The 22253-nt window shown below is 35.4% G+C and overlaps 1 protein-coding gene across 1 annotated transcript in view; it reads left to right on the forward strand.

Moving 5' to 3' along the window:
- The window catches only part of LOC150101305 (methionine aminopeptidase 1D, mitochondrial), a 79387-nt gene extending 62239 nt beyond the window's left edge, over positions 1 to 17148 (forward strand). The window contains exon 7 of the mRNA XM_090400119.1: positions 16909 to 17148. Coding sequence (XP_090256245.1) covers positions 16909 to 17057 — 149 coding nt within the window. The 3' untranslated portion in view covers positions 17058 to 17148. The remainder of the gene's footprint in view (positions 1 to 16908) is intronic.
- The last annotated feature ends 5105 nt before the right edge of the window (positions 17149 to 22253 follow it).

The raw sequence follows: 22253 nt of genomic DNA on the forward strand, positions 1-22253 counted from the left end.
CAGGCTGAGAAGTTGGCTTTCAGCAGTGCCATGGTATAAGAATTTTTAGGATAGAGAGGATGGTGGTAATGAAGAAAGCAGTATCAGGCCTTATACCCAGAGTCAGAAGGATAAATCAGATGGGGAATTGTATGAATAGCATCATTAAGCTGAAGTTGCAGACAAAGAAAAGGTGGTAGAGGGAATATAAAAAAAAGTGATGGCATATTCATGAGCAGTACACAGCACATGCAAAAAGAATGACCTGTATGGTAAAGAAGGCCAAATCAAAGTATGAGAGAAAGCTAGCTGATGCAACCAAAAGAAATCCTAAACAGTTCTTTTGCTATGTGGCAAGTAAAAGGAGAAATGACTATTGAAACACTTTAAAAAGTGATGATGGTAAATAAGTAACAGAAGCAAACAAAATATTTTAAATTGCTGAGTGTATCATCTAGGTAGTGATGCTGCAATGACAGATATGGCATTGAATGATGGGAGAATAGAGGTTGAAGAATTGGAGGTGATTAGAATATTGCAGAACCTCCATGCAAACACAACCAGGATTAGATGGCATATTAGTCCATGTGTTATGAGAATGTGCAAGAGAAATATCAGCTCCTGTGATCAAGCTGTTTAATTTAAGCCTCAGTACTGATAAGGTGTCAGTATAGTGGAAAAGAAGGCAAGACAGGCTGAGAGGCAGGCTTTTTAGGCTTGGAGCCTCCTTTACTGTATAAAGGAGGCTCCAAGACTAAAAAATTATAGGCCAATCAACATCCCTGGAGTGGTGGCTAAGGTATTGGAGAAAGTGGTAAAAGACAGAATTCAGGAATGAGTAGATAGCAGAATGATACTTTATAAGGAGCAACATGATTTTGTGTAGGTTAGGTCTTGACTTAATAATGTGCTTACTATAATTATAATAAAGTGAGAATGGAGTTGGATAAAGGAAATGGCTACTGAGGGATACTGCTGGACTTTAAAAATTCATTGAACAGGATTCCACACTGAACTTGATTGCATAAATTGGAGCAAATGGGGATGAATATGAATCTGGTGATATGGATTAGAGAGTGACTGATGGATAGATATCAAAGAATGGTTTATGGAGGAGTTGAGTTCAGGAGAAGGCACATGACTAGTGGTGTACCTCAGAGCTCAGTCCTACAAATTAAACTGTTGTTTAATTTGTAGAACAATGATATCAGTAATTGTTTAATAGAAAATATTCAGTTTTCTGATGTTGAACATAGCAAGAGCAATAATAAATGAAGGTTATGTTAGAGATCATGCAGGATGACTTAAATAGACTAGTATTATGGTTTAAATTAAAGATGCCAAGAAACTTCAACAACCAGCAGTATGGACAATAGCTGCCAGTTTAATGTGACCAAGTGTAAGATGATGCACTTAGGGAAGATGAGATCATAAGCTGTGTACTGTATTGATGGAACTAAACTGTGGGAAACTGATGAGTGGAGTGATTGTAGACAGGGAGTTGAAATTTAGAGGGCATATTGCAAACATTGCCATATCAGCACATCAGATTATGTGGGTGTTGAAGAACACACTAACAAGCAGGGATAGAGAAGTTATTATTTCCCTGTCATAAGGCTTTAATAAGACCACATCCAGATTGCTGCATGCAGATTTAGTCCTTGGGGGGGGGGGGATGAAGAAGTGGAGAGGATTCAGTGGCGAGTGACAAAGATTGTGGCACATCTATGGAATGCTCCCTGTGAGAATAGACTGATAGTCTGTGGGCTTCAAAAACTAGCTGATAGATGGGAAAAGAAGAAACATGATAGACGCATTGGTTAATGCGTCTATCATGTTTTTCAAATAGTTAATCAAGGTGATGGATGTAGAGAGCTTGAAGGATTTTTTCAGTAGGCTTACAGTATGAGCAAAACATGATGGATGTCAGTTTAATGTGGAAAAGTGTCAAGTTATGCATTTTGGAGTACAAGCTGTGTATCACATTGAATGAACTGTACTCCAGGAAATTGATGAAGCCAATGATTTGAGAGTCCTAGTAGACAGAGAGTTAAAGTTTAGAGAGTGTGTTGCTAAAGTAGAGCATCATCGTCTGGTAGCATCCTCTACTTTAGCAACACACTCTCTAAACTTCAACTCTCTGTCTACTAGGACTCTCAAATCATTGTACTCTCGGTCTGTTGCTTCTTGCTGCTTATCTAAACTAGGGAAAAGTAGAAGCATAGCGGTTTCCCGTTGCCTTCTATGCATGAAGTAGAAACATAGAAAGATTCACCCCTACCCCTCGAATACTCAAATAGCATTGGGGGGGGGGGGAGAAACAAGAAGAAGAAAAGAAAGAAATAAGAATAGGGAGAGCATCCTATAGATAATATACAGATGTATATTACTTGAAGTAAGGTATGATCCAGCATCAGGTCAGGTTTGCCACTCCCATACTCACTAAAGTGAGACCTTGAGGATAAAGTAGAGCATAGCTCACAAAATTGATTGATTTTTGCAAAAACACACTAACAAGAAGAGGTAAGGGAGTTATCATTCTTCTGTAATAAAGCCTTGATGCGACCACATCTGAATTACTGTCAGGTCTGATCACCTGGGTTTCTTGGGGATGAGGAAGTGGTGGAGAAGATCCAGAGGCGAGTGACCAAGATGGTGAGTGGTCTTTGGAATGGGCTGTCAGAGAAACAAAAAATATACTTCAAAAAAAAACTTTATTGCAAATTAAAGTAGACATCTTTCACTACTTTTCTACATGATTTCCGCCATTGTTAGGCACTTATCATAATGGGGCACCAGGAGTTGTATACCTTCGTTGTAGAAGGTTGCCGTCTGTGATGCCAACCACGTATTGACTGCTTCTTTGACCTCGTCATTTTGAAAGGGCTGGCCACCAAGGAAAGATTTCAGATGTTTGAACAAGTGAAAGTTGCTTGGTGCAAAGTCAGGACTATATTGGGAATGATGGAATTGTTCCCAGCCAAAGGTGCCGAGAAGTTGTGTTATTATGCTGGCCATGTGTGGGCAGGCATCATCATGAGTCAAAGCAATGCCACGTCATTTATTCTGGATCGCACAATGCAGTTTCTTAAAGGTTTGGCAGTATGTACTTGCATTGATTGTGGAGCCTTTACCCAAGAAGTCTACCAGCAAAATTCCTTGTCTGTCCCAAAACACAGTGCACATGATTTTCCAAGTGGAAACCATTGTTTTCAAATTTCATCTTGACTGGTGATGATGTGTGCCTCCACTCCATGGACTGTTGTTTGGATTCAGTGGTTGTGAGCACCCAAGTCTCACCCCCGGTGACAAGTCTGTTCAGGAAAGCATCACCATCCTCATGGTAGCATATCAAGAATTCCAATGCACTGTCCAGCCAATTCACTTTGTGTTGTTCTGTAAGCAACTTTGGCATGCACACAATTTCCGATAATTCAGTGTCATCATCGTGCACACCTGTCCTTCCTTCCTTCATTAAAAAGTCTTACCCATCTTTGTACCATTAAATCACTCATTGCATGTTCTCCATAAACATCAATAATTTGCCGATGAATTTCAGTTGCTTTACCATTCCTCGCATTCAAGAAACGGATAACTGACCTAATTTCACATATGGCGGGCGATTCGATTTTCTTAGACATTATAAACACACACCAAGAAGTGTACGTACTGCGAGAATGCCTGAAAATGGCACCAACGCCTTGCTAACGAATCAACAAACTCAGCACACGTGCACCATCGCAATCGCAGCACTGCAGTGAAAATATTTTAAAACGGAACTTACTTTCTGGACGTCCCTCGTATTTAACTTAAAGGATTTTATAGGATTAATAAAAAGGAAATATTTCAGCATTTGGCTAGATGGAGCAGAACAAGAAGTCATTTATGTTAGGTGTTAGGACTAGGATTTTTGCTTAAAGGGTGGTGAGTAGGTGGAATGAATTGCTTGCAGTGCTTCATCAGTGAATGAGTTTAAGGAGAAGTATTATAGGTATTGTATAATTAATGGATCACCTGTGATGAATTTTCTGACTCCATGGAGATACCTCTATAATAATAAAAAAATATTTATTAGGAGATTTACACTCAAATAAACACTAGTGGGATATGGGAGCAGTATTTCAAAGGAGTACCACCTGTTTTTTAGACTGCTGTTGCTGTTTAACCTAATAGTACTCTGCATGATTCTTAAGAAGATCTTCAGTTGTTGTCAGATTGACACAAAGTTGAGTAGAGATATTTTGTTGCTGATGCCATTCCATCCTTCAAGTTGAATAAATGCAGATAAAAGGATTGCCAGCTTAGTTTTTGGCAAGGTATACTTTGGAATGTTTTGTGCTTTACCAGTGGAGTTGTGCTGCAAGAGATGGAATATATAAATGGGTAAAGAACAAAATTTGGGAGATGGTGGGAGGGATTTAATCTCCATAAAGAATTTTAAGTGCTTACTACATGCATTCAGTGTATATGGAATAAACATCACTGTTCCTGATTGAGCAGTGTCTGCAGCAAATAGAGGTGTTTCTTATGAAGATTACTTGTAAAGGCCAACATATATAGAGAAAATCTTGCATATTGCAGAGGACAACACATTTGGTTGCTGCAGTGATATTATTGTATGGGTGTCTCTGTGAAGTCTGAAGACTCATCACAGGAGACCCAAACCATCCACAGAATCTATCATACCTCTCCTTGAACCCATTAACAGACAAGGTGCTAACAACTGACTGTCGCAAACCATTCCATTCATTCACAACTTTCCAAGCAAAAAATTTAGTTATCACACCCCTACTAACCACACTTTTACTCAACTTCCAGGTATGATCTCTTGTTCTGCCCCTTCTAGAAAAGTGCTGAAACATTTCCCTTACATCAATCCTATAAAAGCCCTTAAGTAACTTAAATGTAGCTTAAAAGTAATTTATCATATCCTCTCTTTTTTTGCCTATCAACCAACTTCTGCAGTCCACACACCCTTAACCATGCTACTGACCAGGACGTATATATACTTCCAAGTTACTGTGGATGCGAAGTGCATATTAAAATTGTAATACCATTCATATTACATTGAAATATATGATGGATACGAAGCACATGAGGATGCGTATTTGATCCATAATGGCCAGTAAGGTGGTTAATCTGTCCTTATAGGGAATATTCTACAGACACTCGCCATCTAAATCATCTTCACCACTTCCTCAATCTCGAGTAATGCAGGAGACCAGACCTGAGCACAGTAATCCAGATGTGCATGTATCAGGGCCTTATAAAGAGGAATAACAACTTATCTCTACTTGTTAGTGTGTTCTTCAATTTCCAAGTCATCTTATGAGCAATCTTAGCAATATGTTCTCTAATATTCAACTCTTTCTACCACCACCACCACCTTTAAATCCCTAAGTTCATCTGTTTCCTAGAGTATAGTTCCATCAATGTAGCACGCAGCTTGTAATCTATTTATCCCAAAATGCATAAATCTACATATCTCCACATTAAACTGAAACCCTTTATCTTTTGCCCATACAGACAGCTTATTTAAATCATCCTGCAAGCTCTCCACATCATCTTGATTCACTATTACTTTAGCTAATTTTTCATGATCAGCAAACAACTGAATATTTCCTTTCGGCTTATTTCCTATTTACATACAAATTAATCGGCAGTGGTCCTAGCATTGAACCTTGCAGCACACCACTAGTCATCTGTTTTTGCCTAGATTCTGCTCCTCTGTATACCACTTTTTTAAACCTGCCCAGCTGCTACCACCTTATCCACGTCACCTGTGTTCATCCCCATTTGTTCTAATTTGCATAACAGAGTTTCATGTGGTATTTGGTCAAATGCCTTTGCAAAATCATCGCGTAGCCATTTCCTTTATCCAACTCAGCTGTCACTCTAATGCAGTGTTTCTCAAACTTCAGATATCTGCGGACACCTTCTTAAATTTTCATTATTACCAAATACCCCTAATTAATTAATTAAAAAATAAATTAATTAATTAATTTACATTAATAAATTAATTTAAAATATTAAAAAATTAAATATCTATTTTATTTGAATTTATATGTTCATGTAAACAAAAAATATGATTTATTTTTAATAGAACAAACTTTATAAAGATACTATAAAGTTTTACTTACTCGAAATAATTTATCATCAATGAGAGGAGTGAAATTGCTTATGGTGAGAAAATTTCAGCAAAATTTGGCCCTATAGTTGTTAATTTCAATCTCAGATGCGGTTCGACATCTATAATGCGATTCCTCTTCTTCGTCTTAATATCTACAAGGGCTGAAAATCCAACTTCACACAGATATGAACTTGGAAATAGAAAAATGAACCTTAGAGCTTTATCTGTTAATTCAGGAAATTCATTCTGTATTTGTAGCCAAAATGATGATAACGTATTCTCACTGTATTTATTTTTTAGGAAACCATCAGAAGCTAGTTTTAAAAGTTGCTCTTCTCCTATTGACGATAGACCCTTTGGCATAAATTTGTTTTTATTGAAAGGGTATCTTATCCATTCAATATTAATGTCCAATTCAGGGAAATACTTTTCTAGATTCATTTGTAAGTTTTTTAAATGCTGCATGATAGTAATTTTCACATCATCATCAATTTGTTCATTTGAACTTGCGAGCAATTCATGAAGCGATGGAAACGCGTCAAATTCTCCATTACCAACCCGCTTTTGCCATAACTTCATTTTTGTCAACGTGGCATTCACTTTATCTTGGACATGAAATATAGAAATTTCCTTGCCTTGTAAAGATAAATTAAGACTATTTAATACAGTAAATATATCTGCCAGGTATGCTAATTGACTGAGCCATTTCCAATTATGTAAATGCTTTTTCAATTCAAACTTTTCATCAAGAAAAACTTGTAGTTCATTCCGAAGTTCAAATAAACGAGTAAGGACTTTTCCACGAGAAAGCCAACGAACATCGGTATGGAAAAGAAGTTGTATATAGTTGCTTCCCATTTCTTTGCAAAATTGAGAGAAAAGTTTGGCGTCTAGAGGATGGCCTTTAATATAATTTATGATTTTTACAGCTTCATCAAGAACTTTTTTTAGGTCTCTAGACATATGTGTAGCCAAAGCCTCCATGTGTATGCAGTAGTGTGTCGACTTTGCATTTGGTGCAACAGCTTGAATCCTTGAAACAAGCCCTTTTTTAGATCCGACCATGGATTTCGCTCCGTCCGTGCTTATTCCAACACAACCTTTCCAATCAAGCTTGTTTTGATGCATAAAGGTATTTATACTGTTGAATATTTCTTCTCCTGTTGTATGTTCTGGCAAGGGTTGGCAATATAAAAGGTCGGCATGAATTTTTTGATTTTTTTCGTACCTAACGAACACTAGAAGATTTGCAAAATTTGTAATGTCGGTGGATTCATCTACCTGCAACACATAATAACAACTCTTACATATATTGGATAACAATGTTTGTTATCTGAAAATTTTATATTTTCAGCCATTTCAGTGATTCTTCGATGAACGGTACTATTCTAAAGGCAAATCCGATCAAAAGATCTTTTTGCATTATCTCCGATCATAATTTCCGCTATTATTTTTGCTGCAGGCTTGACCAAAGTTTCACCGACTGTTTCCGCTGCACCACTTTTTGCTATTATTAGTGACACACGATATGAAGCTTCTAAGGCCTTCATGTTTTCACCTCCTGACACGATTGACATCACTTTTTGAGATTCTTTTAAATTTTTTACTTTATTTTGAAAAAATTCGACAGGTTTGTCCTTGCATTCATTATGTTTCGATTCAAAATGGCGATTTAATTTACATGGTTTCATGCTTTCATTTTTTTAAGTTTCACCGCAAATTACACATAATGGAATAGGTTCCTCTTCATTTCCTGTCCATGAAAATCCACATTTCAAGAAATTTATATCGTACTTACGAAGTTTTCTCATCTTCTTCCTAGTTGGTTCTTTAGAGATGTCAGATGACACACATTTATCAATTTCACTTGATCCAGATACAATATCAACATTTTCTTGTTGCTGACTGCTACTTGTATCTACTATGTTCCTCTCTTTTGTGCATTTTAAAAATCCAGTCTTTAACCAGTGATCCATACTTAAGAATTTGAAAGCTAAAAAAAATTACCGTATTTAATGAACAGTCCTTCAACAAATGGCTAGTGAAAGCAGAACTCGAAACAGGCAGCAATGGTAGGCCAGTATAGATAAAGCAGCTATGAAGATGTTCATATGATTGGTGCAGTATTAACAAAAGATTGCGCTACTAATTGACAAAGGCAAGCTGACAGTTCAGTTGAAATGCTAATTCTCTTCAAATGAATCCCTTATATAATATCTGAAACACATTCACTACATATTTCTTAGTTTTAACACGTTCACTCAAACAAAACCATATGTTGCTGGTCCACCACATGGTTTTGATTGTCTACTATACAGCATTTTATGTGGGAGGGGTCATGCTATTCATTATTTAGTGCCGTTTTTACTCAGTTGTCACTGTTTGTTGAGAAACATATTACACAGCCTGCAGATGTCTCTGTACCTTATTCAGTGATACAATAGGCACGTTTTACGATCTCAAACTTAAATTTTATTCCATGCGTTAATGATGCATAGCTGAAAATTGCCATGGATCCCCTGAAGACCTTTCGCAGACCCCCAGGGGTCCACGTACCACACTTTGAGAAACACTGCTCTAATGTAAAGTGAGTAAATTACTAAGGCATGACCATTCCTTCACAAAGCCATTTTGTCCCCTTGTTCATATTCTTAGTATCATATTCTTATCCACCCATTCTTGAATTCTATTTTTGACCAATTTTCTGGCACTTTGACCATCACTCCTTAGATACTGATTGGTCTATTGTGTTGCAGTCTTACAACCTCTCTTATATAAGGGAATTATTTTGCCCTCTTTCCACTCCCTTGGAACTCTACCAGAGCTGAGACTTAAATTAAACTGCCTAGTCAGAGGCATTGCCCTTGCACATTCCTGCAAAATGCGAACTGATATCCCATTTATTCTCATAGCTTTATTTACATTAAAATTCTGCAATATTCTAAGAACCTCCAATTCATTTATCTCTGTTCCTGTTTTCTGTTATATATGTCACAGCATTAATCTCACCTGTATGATATACTCTTGCAAAGTGGTCACTCAGTAACTCAACTATTTTATCTGTTTTTGTAACCTTGTGACCATCAGCACTCATTAAGGTTATTTTTCCAATTATTTGTCACATATCAAAAGAACTCTTTGGGATATCCTTTGGCCTGCTCGGCTAGTTTCTTCTCATAATCTGATTTTACTTCCCTTTCCATGTATTGTTCATGAGTTTTCTGGTCACCTTCCCCCTTTATATACCCTCCACAGCATTTTCTTTTCCTGAAGCTCATGCTGAATGATATTATTCATCCATCTATGAAATATGGCTATTATTCTTTAAGCTGTCGATCATTTAGTGGCATTAAAAATGTATAAGTACATGCTCCCAGAGTGATAAGTTTTTTAACTGCCTTGTGAACAGTTTGAAAGTAAACTCTAATTTGAAATGTTGTAATTTGAATAGGTAGTTCCCAAGCCCAAAATGTGTTCATCAGATTTACAGGTGATTATGATCATAATGTTTTCCACCAGAGAAGCATTCCTGAAAGTGAAAGAACTTAAATGGAAAAGCAAAACGAACACAATCTAACAACATCAAGGACAAAGATGGAAATATAATTGTTGATAATGAAAAGATAAATGAGAGATGGATGGAATATTTATCAAATCTCAAATAGAGTGGCTATTTATCAATTAGCCACTCCACCTACAAGAAATGAAATACAAGAATATTCATAATCAAGAATATTCCTAATAATAACTCTTCCTGGGTGTGATAACATCCCTGCCAAATTGTTAAAAGCTTTGACTGGTTACAATAACACCTACTTGGTTATACATAATAAATAACGGAAAAACTCACATAGAAATATTATTTAATAGTATAATTTTCGCCTGTGTGTCACAGGCATCTTCAGTACAATTAAGCTCAAAATTAAACACTAACTGACAATTCCAAAAAGCGCCACCTAAGTAGCTGGTGTAAGATGACTAAAAAGGTCAATAACTTTCCTAAAAAAAAAAAAAAAAAATTAATACAATAAAAAGTTAGGAAAGATTAGCTGATTTGTAAAGTACTATCTCCCATAAAGGGGATAGACGTAAGCCGTCTGATCTGTTTAAGTTAGGAGAATGAAGTAGAGTTTCACATGCTTCTTTATAAAGGCGTTCCATGAGAAACTGACTTTTGTGAAGAACTCTTGTCTTTCTCCAATGAACTCTGTGTCTAGTGAAGATGGCATGTTCTGCAAGTCCAGACTTTTCAGGTTTAAAGTATTCAATATAAGATTGGTGTTCTTCTAGCCGAATGGAGGCAGATCTTCCCGTTTGTCCGAAATAACATAATCCACAAGAGCACGGAATCTGGTAGACACCTGGATGATTAAGATGTGGAAGCTTGTCCTTTGGAGAAGCGAGAAAGGTGGAGATTTTTCTAAACGGTCGAAAGGCAACAAAAATATTCAGTGGTTTTAAAATTTTTGCTATACGTTCACTGATGCCTTGTATATAAGGGATAGTAATGCGCGTTATTTCCTCTGTGTTTGAAGAGGGAGACATATTAAATCTATTCAAAGTTCTTTTAATGAAGCAATTCTTATAGCCATTAGATAGAAAGGAAGAAGTTATATATCGTATTTCTTTCTGTAAAAGATCGTCTGTAGAACAAAAGGAGTGGGCCCGATGAACCAGTGTTTTAATAGTTCCTGCCTTTTGACTGGGATGGTGATGAGATTCCACATGGATATAATGGCCTGTATGAGTCTTCTTTCTATAAACTGAGAAATGTAGGTTACCATCTGGTTGGCGAAGAATTAGAAGATCTAAAAAGGCTAACTGCTTATTTGATTCTACTTCTAGGGTAAACTTGATCCTAGGATGAAATGCGTTTAACTTATTGTTTCTTTATTTACAAATGTGCCTTTTTCGGAAAGTATTGAATTACTACAACAGGAATTTCCTTCAGACATTGTAAACTTATTTGATTTTGTAATAAATTCTGGTTATTTTTCTTTTAAAAATAAGTTGTATCAACAAATTGAAGGAACAGCAATGGGTAATCCTCTCTCTCCTGCTATCTCCAATTTCTTTATGGAACATTTTGAACAACGTATCTTTGACAATATTTCTCCCAGACCTACTCATTGGTTCAGATATGTCGATGACATTTTTGCTGTATGGAATGGCTCTTCTGATGAACTTCAACAATTTCTCAATAAGTTAAACGCATTTCATCCTAGGATCAAGTTTACCCTAGAAGTAGAATCAAATAAGCAGTTAGCCTTTTTAGATCTTCTAATTCTTCGCCAACCAGATGGTAACCTACATTTCTCAGTTTATAGAAAGAAGACTCATACAGGCCATTATATCCATGTGGAATCTCATCACCATCCCAGTCAAAAGGCAGGAACTATTAAAACACTGGTTCATCGGGCCCACTCCTTTTGTTCTACAGACGATCTTTTACAGAAAGAAATACGATATATAACTTCTTCCTTTCTATCTAATGGCTATAAGAATTGCTTCATTAAAAGAACTTTGAATAGATTTAATATGTCTCCCTCTTCAAACACAGAGGAAATAACGCGCATTACTATCCCTTATATACAAGGCATCAGTGAACGTATAGCAAAAATTTTAAAACCACTGAATATTTTTGTTGCCTTTCGACCGTTTAGAAAAATCTCCACCTTTCTCGCTTCTCCAAAGGACAAGCTTCCACATCTTAATCATCCAGGTGTCTACCAGATTTCGTGCTCTTGTGGATTATGTTATTTCGGACAAACGGGAAGATCTGCCTCCATTCGGCTAGAAGAACACCAATCTTATATTGAATACTTTAAACCTGAAAAGTCTGGACTTGCAGAACATGCCATCTTCACTAGACACAGAGTTCATTGGAGAAAGACAAGAGTTCTTCACAAAAGTCAGTTTCTCATGGAACGCCTTTATAAAGAAGCATGTGAAACTCTACTTCATTCTCCTAACTTAAACAGATCCGACGGCTTACGTCTATCCCCTTTATGGGAGATAGTACTTTACAAATCAGCTAATCTTTCCTAACTTTTTATTGTATTAATTTTTTTTTTTTTTTTTTTAGGAAAGTTATTGACCTTTTTAGTTATCTTACACCAGCTACTTAGGTGGCGCTTTTTGGAATTGTCAGTTAGTGTTTAATTTTGAGCTTAATTGTACTGAAGATGCCTGTGACACACAGGCGAAAATTATACTATTAAATAATATTTCTACGTGAGTTTTTCCGTTATTTATTATGTATAGTTATGTCTACTCACGGTTTACCTCTTTTAAAACTTACACCTACTTGGTGGATGCCATTCAGCACATTTATAAAACAATGCAATTACTAGAATCTTTTACAACATTGCTCTGCTTACTTCTAAAGAAAAATAATGCACAAAATTGTGAGGATTACAGAACCGTAACCCTAATTTCTCATGCATCTAAAATCATTTTAACCACTGTTAACAAAGAAATTGAAAGAGCCTTAACTAAGTGAACAACAGAAAGGCTTCAGAAGAGGAATGGGAACCATTAATGCTATCCTGGAACTAAAAATATTGCTAGAAAGATCACTTGAAAGGAACAGGAGTGCATGTGTGTGTGTGTGCGTGCACACGCGCTTCATACTTTCAAAAAGCTTTAAACCTAAAACACAATAAACTGTTTAATATTCTAGAAAAATTTAGAAGATCATGTGTATAAACTTATAAAAATTATTTACTCCAAACATGAAATGCAGCTGTTTAACTCTGAGACTTCTGAAGTGAAAATAAAAAACAGAGTGAGACAGGGCTGCATCCTTTTACCAAATCTATTTAATATTTACAGTGAAACAGTGAGGAAAAAGATTGAAAAACAAAATATAGGAATCAGTATCAATGGTATAAAATACAACAATTTTAGATATGTTGATGGTACCATTCTAATTGCCGAAAACAGAAACAAATTAATCAAATTACTGCGCCTAATTGAAGAAGGTAAAGATTTTGGCCTACATTTAAATGCATAAAAAGACCAAATTAATGAGAATCTCAAAAGAGAATAGGTCCAAACGAGAATTATTCGTAAACAATATAAAAATTGAGCATACAATAGAATACAAATATTTAAGTAGCTACTTTACTGCAGATGGAAAACAAAATAAAGAAATAAAAATAAGAACCACCATAGCTAAAGATGCCTTCTGGAAAAATAAATAAATAAAAAGATCTGCTCAGAAGTTCTGTTGGTATAGAGACAAAGAAAAGAATGATAAGAACATTAGTTTGGCCAGTTTTCACATATGGAAGTGAGACCTTGGTATTCAAGAAGAGAGTAAGACAACAGATAGAGGCCTTTGAAATGTGGTGCTACAGAAGAATCCTGAAAATCTCATGGATAGAGCATGTGACAGATGCAAAGGTGTACTACAAGGAATGAAAACACAGACATATTATTATTATTATTATTACCGGCAACTCCAAGAAATCCTTAGAGACTCATCGAGAGAGGCCCTAAACATCATATCATGAACTATTCAGCATTTGCACAGTATCTGTCATACTTTTCTTTGAAGTCATGGCACCCACAACAGACTGGCAGCCTATTCTATTCATTCACCACTCCAAGTAAAAAACCTAGTTCTAACACTCTTGCTAACTAAACTCTTGCTCAGTTTCCATGGATGGCCCTAGTTCTCCCACCACCACACCTGTTCAGAAAAAATTTCCTCTGAATTACTCTTGTAAAAACAAAACTCCTCAGTAATTTGAATGTCTCAATCATATCACCCCCTTTTCCTCCTATCAACCAGTTTCTGTAACCCACAAATTCAACCTGTTCTCGTACGGTTCATGCCATGAACCAGCTACCATCTTAGTCACTCGCCTCTGGATCCTCTCTACCTCATCCCCATCACCAAGAAACTCTGGCACCCAGATCTGTGCAGAGTAGTCAAGATAGGGTCTTATCAAGGCTCTATAAAGAGGAACAATAAACTGCTTGTCTCTGCCCGTCAAAGCATTCTTCAGTAACCACGTGATCTGATGAGCTGATTTAGCCACTTTTGCTATGTGCCCCCTAAACTTTAACTCCTTATCCACTAACACTCCCAAGTCTCGGACTTCATCAATTTTCTCGAGTACAGTTCCACCAATGTGGTATACAGCTGATAATCTCTTCACCCCAAAATGCATAACCTTACACTTTGCCACATTAAACTGACATCCATTCTCCTTTGTCCAGTCTGCCAACCTATCCAAATCATCCTTCAAAATTTTGACATCATGTGTATTCACTATTGCTCTACCCAACTTTGCATCATCAGCAAATAACTGAACAGTTCCTCTCAGATCCTTTCCTATATCATTAATGAACAAATTAAATAGCAGTGGTTCAAGAACAGAAAACTGCAGGAAATGATCCAGAGATAGATGAGAGTGCTAGGACATGTAGGTAGTAGGGGGATCAGCAGGACAGAGAACACTAACAGTTTTAGAAGGAAAGATTATGGGAAGAGGATCAAGAGGGGAAAAAAAATGGCATAGTTTGATATAAGGCCTAGAACAGGATCATGTGACTTGCTGAAACAAAAAGAAGAGCTGTCAACAGAGAGAACTGAAACCCACAGCCTCTCATGGCATGGAATCTTGATATTCCTGATCATATACACCTAATAATAATAATTTATTCAGCACATTTCACAAAATGCATAAGCACTTGAAGATTCATTTTGTCCTTTAAGCCATATGCAAGTTATTAAGAGATTTTACTTAGCATTGAAATCTTTATAAAAATTTCTAGTAGTAAGACTTATACGTTGGTTAGACATAACTGGTAATTAATTTACGGAATTGACAACGCATATAAAGTAAATTAATTAAAGATAACTTTAATGAATCACTTCTATATTTCGGCAATGTCACATTGCCATCTTCGGGAACATAAAGATATGGTATGTGCACTAAGGAACTAACAAAGCAAATGAGGAAGAAAAAAAGAACTAATTTTGTTCCTAAAGTCCTAATGGTGCCCTCTTGCGGGCTAATTTGGTAGTCTTGGCAGTTGGGCTGAAGTTCTCAAAATGAAAGTCTCCCAAATTTGGGGCAGTTTCATGCACCCAAATTTGTTGAGGTTAGGAACGTTTTTTAGAGCTGCTGAAAATTCTTTGAATAGTCTTTCGTATTTAAACTTGCTGCGATGGATTATTTTTGTCTTCTTCCAACGAATTTTATGGTGGGTATCTAAGGCATGGTCTGCCAGCCCAGAGCGGCTGTACTGGTGAAACCGGATGTAGTCTTGGTGTTCTGAAATCCTGATATTTGTTGTTCTGCCTGTTTGGCCAAAGTAGGACAATTTGCAGCTGCAAGGGACCTGGTATACACCAGGTAGGTCTAGGGGAAGTGGTTGGTCTTTGGTAGAGCGGATAAGGGATGCCAACTTTTTATATGGTCTGTAACAGGAAGTAAGGTCATATTTTTTTTTTGAGGATATTAGTTATAACTAATATCCTCATAACTAATATCTAATATCCTAATAATAAAACTATATTAAATATAATATATAAAATATAATATAATATAAATATAATAAAACTATAAAAATATAACTAATATCCTCAAAAAAATATGACCTTACTTCCTGTTACAGACCATATAAAAAGTTGGCATCCCTTATCCGCTCTACCAAAGACCAACCACTTCCCCTAGACCTACCTGGTGTATACCAGGTCCCTTGCAGCTGCAAATTGTCCTACTTTGGCCAAACAGGCAGAACAACAAATATCAGGATTTCAGAACACCAAGACTACATCCGGTTTCACCAGTACAGCCGCTCTGGGCTGGCAGACCATGCCTTAGATACCCACCATAAAATTCGTTGGAAGAAGACAAAAATAATCCATCGCAGCAAGTTTAAATACGAAAGACTATTCAAAGAATCTTCAGCAGCTCTAAAAAACATTCCTAACCTCAACAAATTTGGGTGCATGAAACTGCCCCAAATTTGGGAGACTTTCATTTTGAGGACTTTAGGAACAAAATTAGTTCTTATTTTCTTCCTCATTTGCTTTGTTAGTTCCTTAGTGCACATACCATATCTTTATGTTCCCGAAGATGGCAATGTGACATTGCCGAAATATAGAAGTGATTCATTAAAGTTATCTTTAATTAATTTACTTTATATGCGTTGTCAATTCCGTAAATTAATTACCAGTTATTTATAAAAATTTGTCAATACATGTTCAGGATTATAATTGTATATGTCAAAAATATGTATTCCAGTGCTTTTGCAAAGTGAAATTTTTTCTTTTGTATTTGTAAAACAAGAAGTTATTTACATTGTTCAATTCTAGTTACAGTTGGTTCATTTTTAGGAAATATTTGACAAAAAAAAATTGAAGTGATACTAATAATTCCAGTCTAGCTGGATTGAATTTAGTTTATTTTTGTTAGGATTAGGCAAATTTGGTTTTTAATCAAACCATTTTTTCTGGAAATATTTGCTAAAAATGTGCAAATTGAATTGATTGTAAACTTTCATTTTTTAGCTTGCAGCATATGTGACTGTTTGTGGGAAGGAGGGAGAGATTGTACTCATCTCACAGCTGAAAATTCTTTCCTTTCCTAAATTTTATGTAGAATTCTCAGATTGAATTTAAATGACACGAGTTTATGCATTGTCGGTATTTTATCCTGTTTTAGCATTTTGTTTGTTTATTTCATTTTTCAGAGTATTTGTTTATCCTAATATCAGTTATATAAATATATCTGTAAAATATCCTTTTTAAATATTATTCTGATTTTAATGTATTTCAGAACCAGTTATCTCAGAAGGGGATAATAGTTTTGCAGTATTAGAAGATGGATGGACAGCCATGTCTTTAGACAATAGTCGTTCAGCTCAGTATGAGCACACTGTGCTAATAACTTTAAGTGGTGCAGAAATCCTAACAGTCTCTAAGTAGCATTTGTGTTTATGCTATTATCCTATTTAATACTGAAAAATTCTTTGTGGGAATGTTATTTTAATTAATAAAGGGAAAAAAAAAAAAAGAAGATTGCTGAATACTTTTTAGAACATAGAAACCTACAAAGTAGATCCTCTCTTATGAAGAATTCAGCAGATAATTTGAAAATATTAATAAATCATGAACATAGGCATTCTAAAATACTGTTCAATAAATTTCAGTTCAGGTTAATATTCTTAATATTCACAAATTAATTCATAATTTAACTGTTAAAAATTTAACTCTTAAAAGCCACACTTTTTTCAGGAGCAGGAGTGAGTGAATAATGTGTCATTGAATAGAACAGCAAAAATGATTCACTCTTTTGCAGTATGTAGAATTTTGACACATACTACAAAAGAGTGAATTTTAAGGAGTTTCCTGCTGCATGAAAAACTTAACTTAAATTTTTATAAAGAAAGGAATTTTTGCCATGTTTCTGGTGAACATATTCTAAAATAATTAGAAAATTTCATTACTAATCTATACGTCAACTGAAAATCAAAATTGTTAGTACAGTAATTCCCCCCCCCCCCCCTTATCCACTGGGGATATGTTCCAAGACTTCCAGTGGATGCCTAAAACTGTGAATAGTACCAAACCCCATGTACACAGTGCCTGTTAAGTAATGAGATGGCAATTATTATATCAACTGTATTTGGAATTGTCAATTACACAGATTCAAAATAATCTCCCTCCAACTCCACACAATGTTTACATCTGTCATACAGGTGTTTGAAGGCATGGTGAGAGTTTTGAACTGGAACCTCCTTCAGTCTCTAGGTCACACTGCATTGGATGTCCTCAATGTCGCTGAAGCACTCCCCCTTCAAGGGACACTTCATCTTTGGGAAGAGGAAAAGTCTGCAGGAGGAGCCAAATCTGGCAAATGGGAGGGGATGTTCGATCATACAGATCAATTTGAAGCTAGAAACTGCTTCACATGCAGTGCACAGTGTGCGTGTACGTTGTCTTGCAACAGAAAGCAATTTTGTGGAACAGTTCTTTCCTGACATGTTGCATGTAGGCATACAGACATTGTCCTGTCATGGGCAACAATTTCCCTAGCTTTCGCTACATTTTCATTTGTCTGTGCAGAAACTGTCCATCCACAGTGTGGTTCACCCTCCAAGGACTTCCTCCCTCCCCTCTTTAAATGTTGAAAACAGTAAAACACCTATACACTGGCAGGCAGTCATCGACATAAACTTTTTTTAGGTCTTGGCACACTTCTGTAGCAGTTTTTTCCTAATTTACAGTAAAATTTTATTGCAGCTCTTTGCTCCATTATGCAACTTCTGACATGCACCACACACACACTCTTACTTCAATGGTTGCCGCACAAAAACTGCAGCATTGCCCGGCTCAAAAGTTGCACCTGCGATTATAACACACTCTAGTGGTCAAAAATATAAGCACATTTGTTATTTTTATTCAAAGGGCTGTCTTGTAAAAAATCAGTCTCATTACTTAATAAGCACATTGTCTATACTATGTTTTTTCCTATACATACCTACGTATAATAAAGTTTAATTTATAAATTAGGCACAGTAAGAGATTAACAACATTAACTAATAATAAAATAGAACAATTATAACAATATATTATAATAAAAGTTATGTGAATGAAATCTTAGCTGCCTCAGCATACGAGTTCTTTCCTTTCCTTATGAAGTCTAGAACTTTCACCTTTTCATTTAAAGGAAAGCACTTTATGGCTTCTCTTTGGCATATCTGAATTGCCAACATCACTACTCTTGTGCTTAAGTGAGTAATGGGCAGGTAGCTTATACAGTACAGTGTGGATGCAGTGATCAAAGGGATGATTCTGTTCCGGGCAGAACAGCATGAAATTTCATCACACTACTCAGAATGATGCACAATTTAAAACTTATGAATTGTTTATTTTTGGAATTTTCCATTTAATATTTTTGGATCATGGGAAGAGAGCAGGGAGAATATTGATGCCAATTCTCATAAGCAGTGAAAATAGAAATATTTATTGAAAATATGAGCAAAAGAAATTTGAACAAAGTAATAAAGAAAGTAGTGAATTGGTGAAAAATGGGTCATTATACAACAAAATGCTCTTTTTTTTAAATGAGTTAAGTATTTTAAAAGATTTCTTAGGATCACCACCCTGAATGTGAGAAATAGTATTCAGTTGGTTAGCAAATATGCAATTTAAACTGAATTAGTCATGTAAACATAGCGACCCCACTGATTACATTTGATTTGAATATTTTTTTAACATGCAAACACAAATGATAATGTCTTATTTACAAATATTTCGACTTTAAACTAATGTGTTAAGAGTGGATTATTTCAAAACAATACAAAATTCAATAATGGAAAACACTTTTCTGAATAGAAAAAATATAATACTTGCAGAATCTTTGGCTTGTTTTCCTAGCCATTGTCAATGCATTCAGATGAAAGGAGATAAATAAATAACACTTAAAATTAAGTGCATGACAATATAGGTTTTTCACTGCAGTGGGATAGCTCCATGTACAACTATTAGAATTCCAAGAAATAAATTTAAATAATTATTAATTCATGAAGCCCAGGAATGAGGATTGCGTCTTAGGATGACTTCCCACAATTTTCGTAGTTTAAGACAGTTGTTGTTCTTTGTATAATCTTTCAAGTAGAAAATAACTTTATGTAATACTATACCAAGAAAGTTGTGAAAGAACTGTTTCAAGAACTTATATAGCATAAAAATATGTTATGCTATAAAAAAGAAATGTTAGTTTTGAGTGTTACTGTATTTTTCTTAAGTCTGGAATATTAATACTTCGACTGTTATTCCAGTGAATTCTGTATATTAGTTGAAGCGTGGCTGGCTAAACCAGGCTTCTCAGATTCATGAAGTAGAGTGTAATCTATATCTTCAAAACAAATCTAAACTGAAAACCCATCTGCCCATAATAAATGAACAAATCTGGAGTTTACAGAACAGATAACTCGCTTTCCAATTTGTGAGACTTTTAATATTAGAAATGTATATCTAGTAATACTTATGTAGGAAATAAAATACACAGTGCTTAACTGCTTAGACAGCATGTAAAAATGTATGAAATATATTATTACAGATTAATTCGAAATTTGCACTCATGTAAGAATTCCAACTATATTTCCCCATCTCTTCACTCTAGTAATACTTATGTAGGAACTTAATTATAAATAACTACTCTTTCTTTAATTTTATACTAGTTTGAAAGCTTTCACACGAGTTTTTGAAATATATTACATTTCATTATTTCAAGAAAAATAAAAATAATATTTCATGTTATATTTTCACTATATAAAAATCTAATATGGCATAGTAAAAATTTATGCCATAAAAAAGAAAGGTTAGTTTTGAATGTTACTGTCTTTTCTTAAGTCCCGAATATTACTACTGCTGCTGGTTTTCAAAACCAAATTTTATTTCCAGTATTCTTTCTTTTTTTTCAATGTATATGAAATTATTTCCTTGCTAGTTTTTCCAAATAAGTAACAAAAATAATTATAAAAAGGACATTTGATATTACTAAAGACGCATGTAACACTGAGAGCTTAGATGACACATAATTTGTTTCATAACTGTATTTCAGTTCATAATGTGCAATACTTGGAAATGGAGATGAGAAACTGCACCTCAAAGAATGCATTACTATGAAATAAGATAATTGATGGCTAACACTTGTTACCCATATTTCTTCAATGTTATATATTTGACATATGAGGGTGGTCAGAAATGTTCTTGGCCTAACAATGAAAAAACGAATTTATAAATTATTTTTATTTTTCAACATAATCTCCCTTAAGACTAATACATCTTTTCCAGTGATGCTCCAGTGCCATTATCCCATCCCTGTAGTGGTTCTCAGTAAGATCTGCAAAATACCCCTTTACAGTTGCAATCACCTCTTGATTCGAAGAAAACAACTGACCAGCGAAGAAGAGTTCTGGTTTTAGGAAGAGATAGAAGTCAGAGGGAGCCAAATCTGGGAAATAGGGTGGATGTTCCAACAATTCATAGTGCATATCCAATAATTTTCCCATTGCCAAAACACTTGTGTGCAGGTGCATTGTCTTGATGAATGATGATTTTTTTTTCAAACCGGGTTTTTTCTCACAAATGGTTTTGTCTAGTCTGGTTAAAAGATCAAAATAATATTACCCGGTTATTGTTTTTATCCTTTTCAAGATAATTAATAAACAAAATGCCTTTAGCATCCCAAAACACCGATGCCATGACCTTTCCTGCTGATGGAACTGACTTTGTCTTCTTTAGCATTGAACAACTAACTTCCATCGACTGTTTTGACTGCTGTTTGGATTCTGGTGTGTAATGGTGAATCCAAGTCTCATCCATAGTAATAAATCGATGCACAAAATCAGTTTTATTCTTGTTAAAACGCTCAAAGCATTGTTCAGAGATTTTCATGCGAGTGTGTGTGTTTGATCTGCTGTGAGCAAGCACGGCACTCATCTTGTGCAGAGCCTTTTCATTTGCAATTCTTCATGCAAAATATAATCTACATGCTCTTTTGAAATGTCTATAGTCTCAGCAATTTCACTCACTTTGCCTTGTCAGTCATCCAATACCATATCATGCACTTGATCAATGATTTCTGGTGGTTTACACTTTTTGGACATCCTTCATGCGGATCATCTTCAAGGCTGGTACGGCCTTGTTTAAACTCAGCAGCCCATTTCTTAATTGTCGAAAACAAAGGAGAAGAGTGCCCATAAACTTCTATGAACTTAATGAATTTCTTTTGGCATTAAACCTTCTTTTACAAAGAATTTTATAACCACACAATACTCAATTTTATCCATTTCAAGTGATACACACAACAACACTTTTGCTACAGACAGCTGTATAAAACAAACTATTTGATAGAATGACTTGGAATTTCACATGGATGCTTATGACAGATGATAGTGTTGCCATCTATGGTCGAGGCCGAGAACTTTTCAGACCACCCTCATACGTATTTTGGTGGACGTAAAAACATGTCTTGGCTGGTATGGACGTTAATAATGGTTTTGCCTGTGATGTCATTCACAACTGTCTTCACTTATGTAAAATTAGCAAATGGTATCCAAAGCAGCTCATGCACAAGCATAGGCTACTGTTTCTATTTAGATATTGAATTGC

Source organism: Typopeltis vanoorti, chromosome 11 (genome assembly GCF_054136105.1).
Source record: "Typopeltis vanoorti isolate ZY-2024b chromosome 11, IOZ_Tvanoo_1.0, whole genome shotgun sequence".
NCBI classification, from domain to species: Eukaryota; Metazoa; Arthropoda; class Arachnida; order Uropygi; family Thelyphonidae; genus Typopeltis; species Typopeltis vanoorti.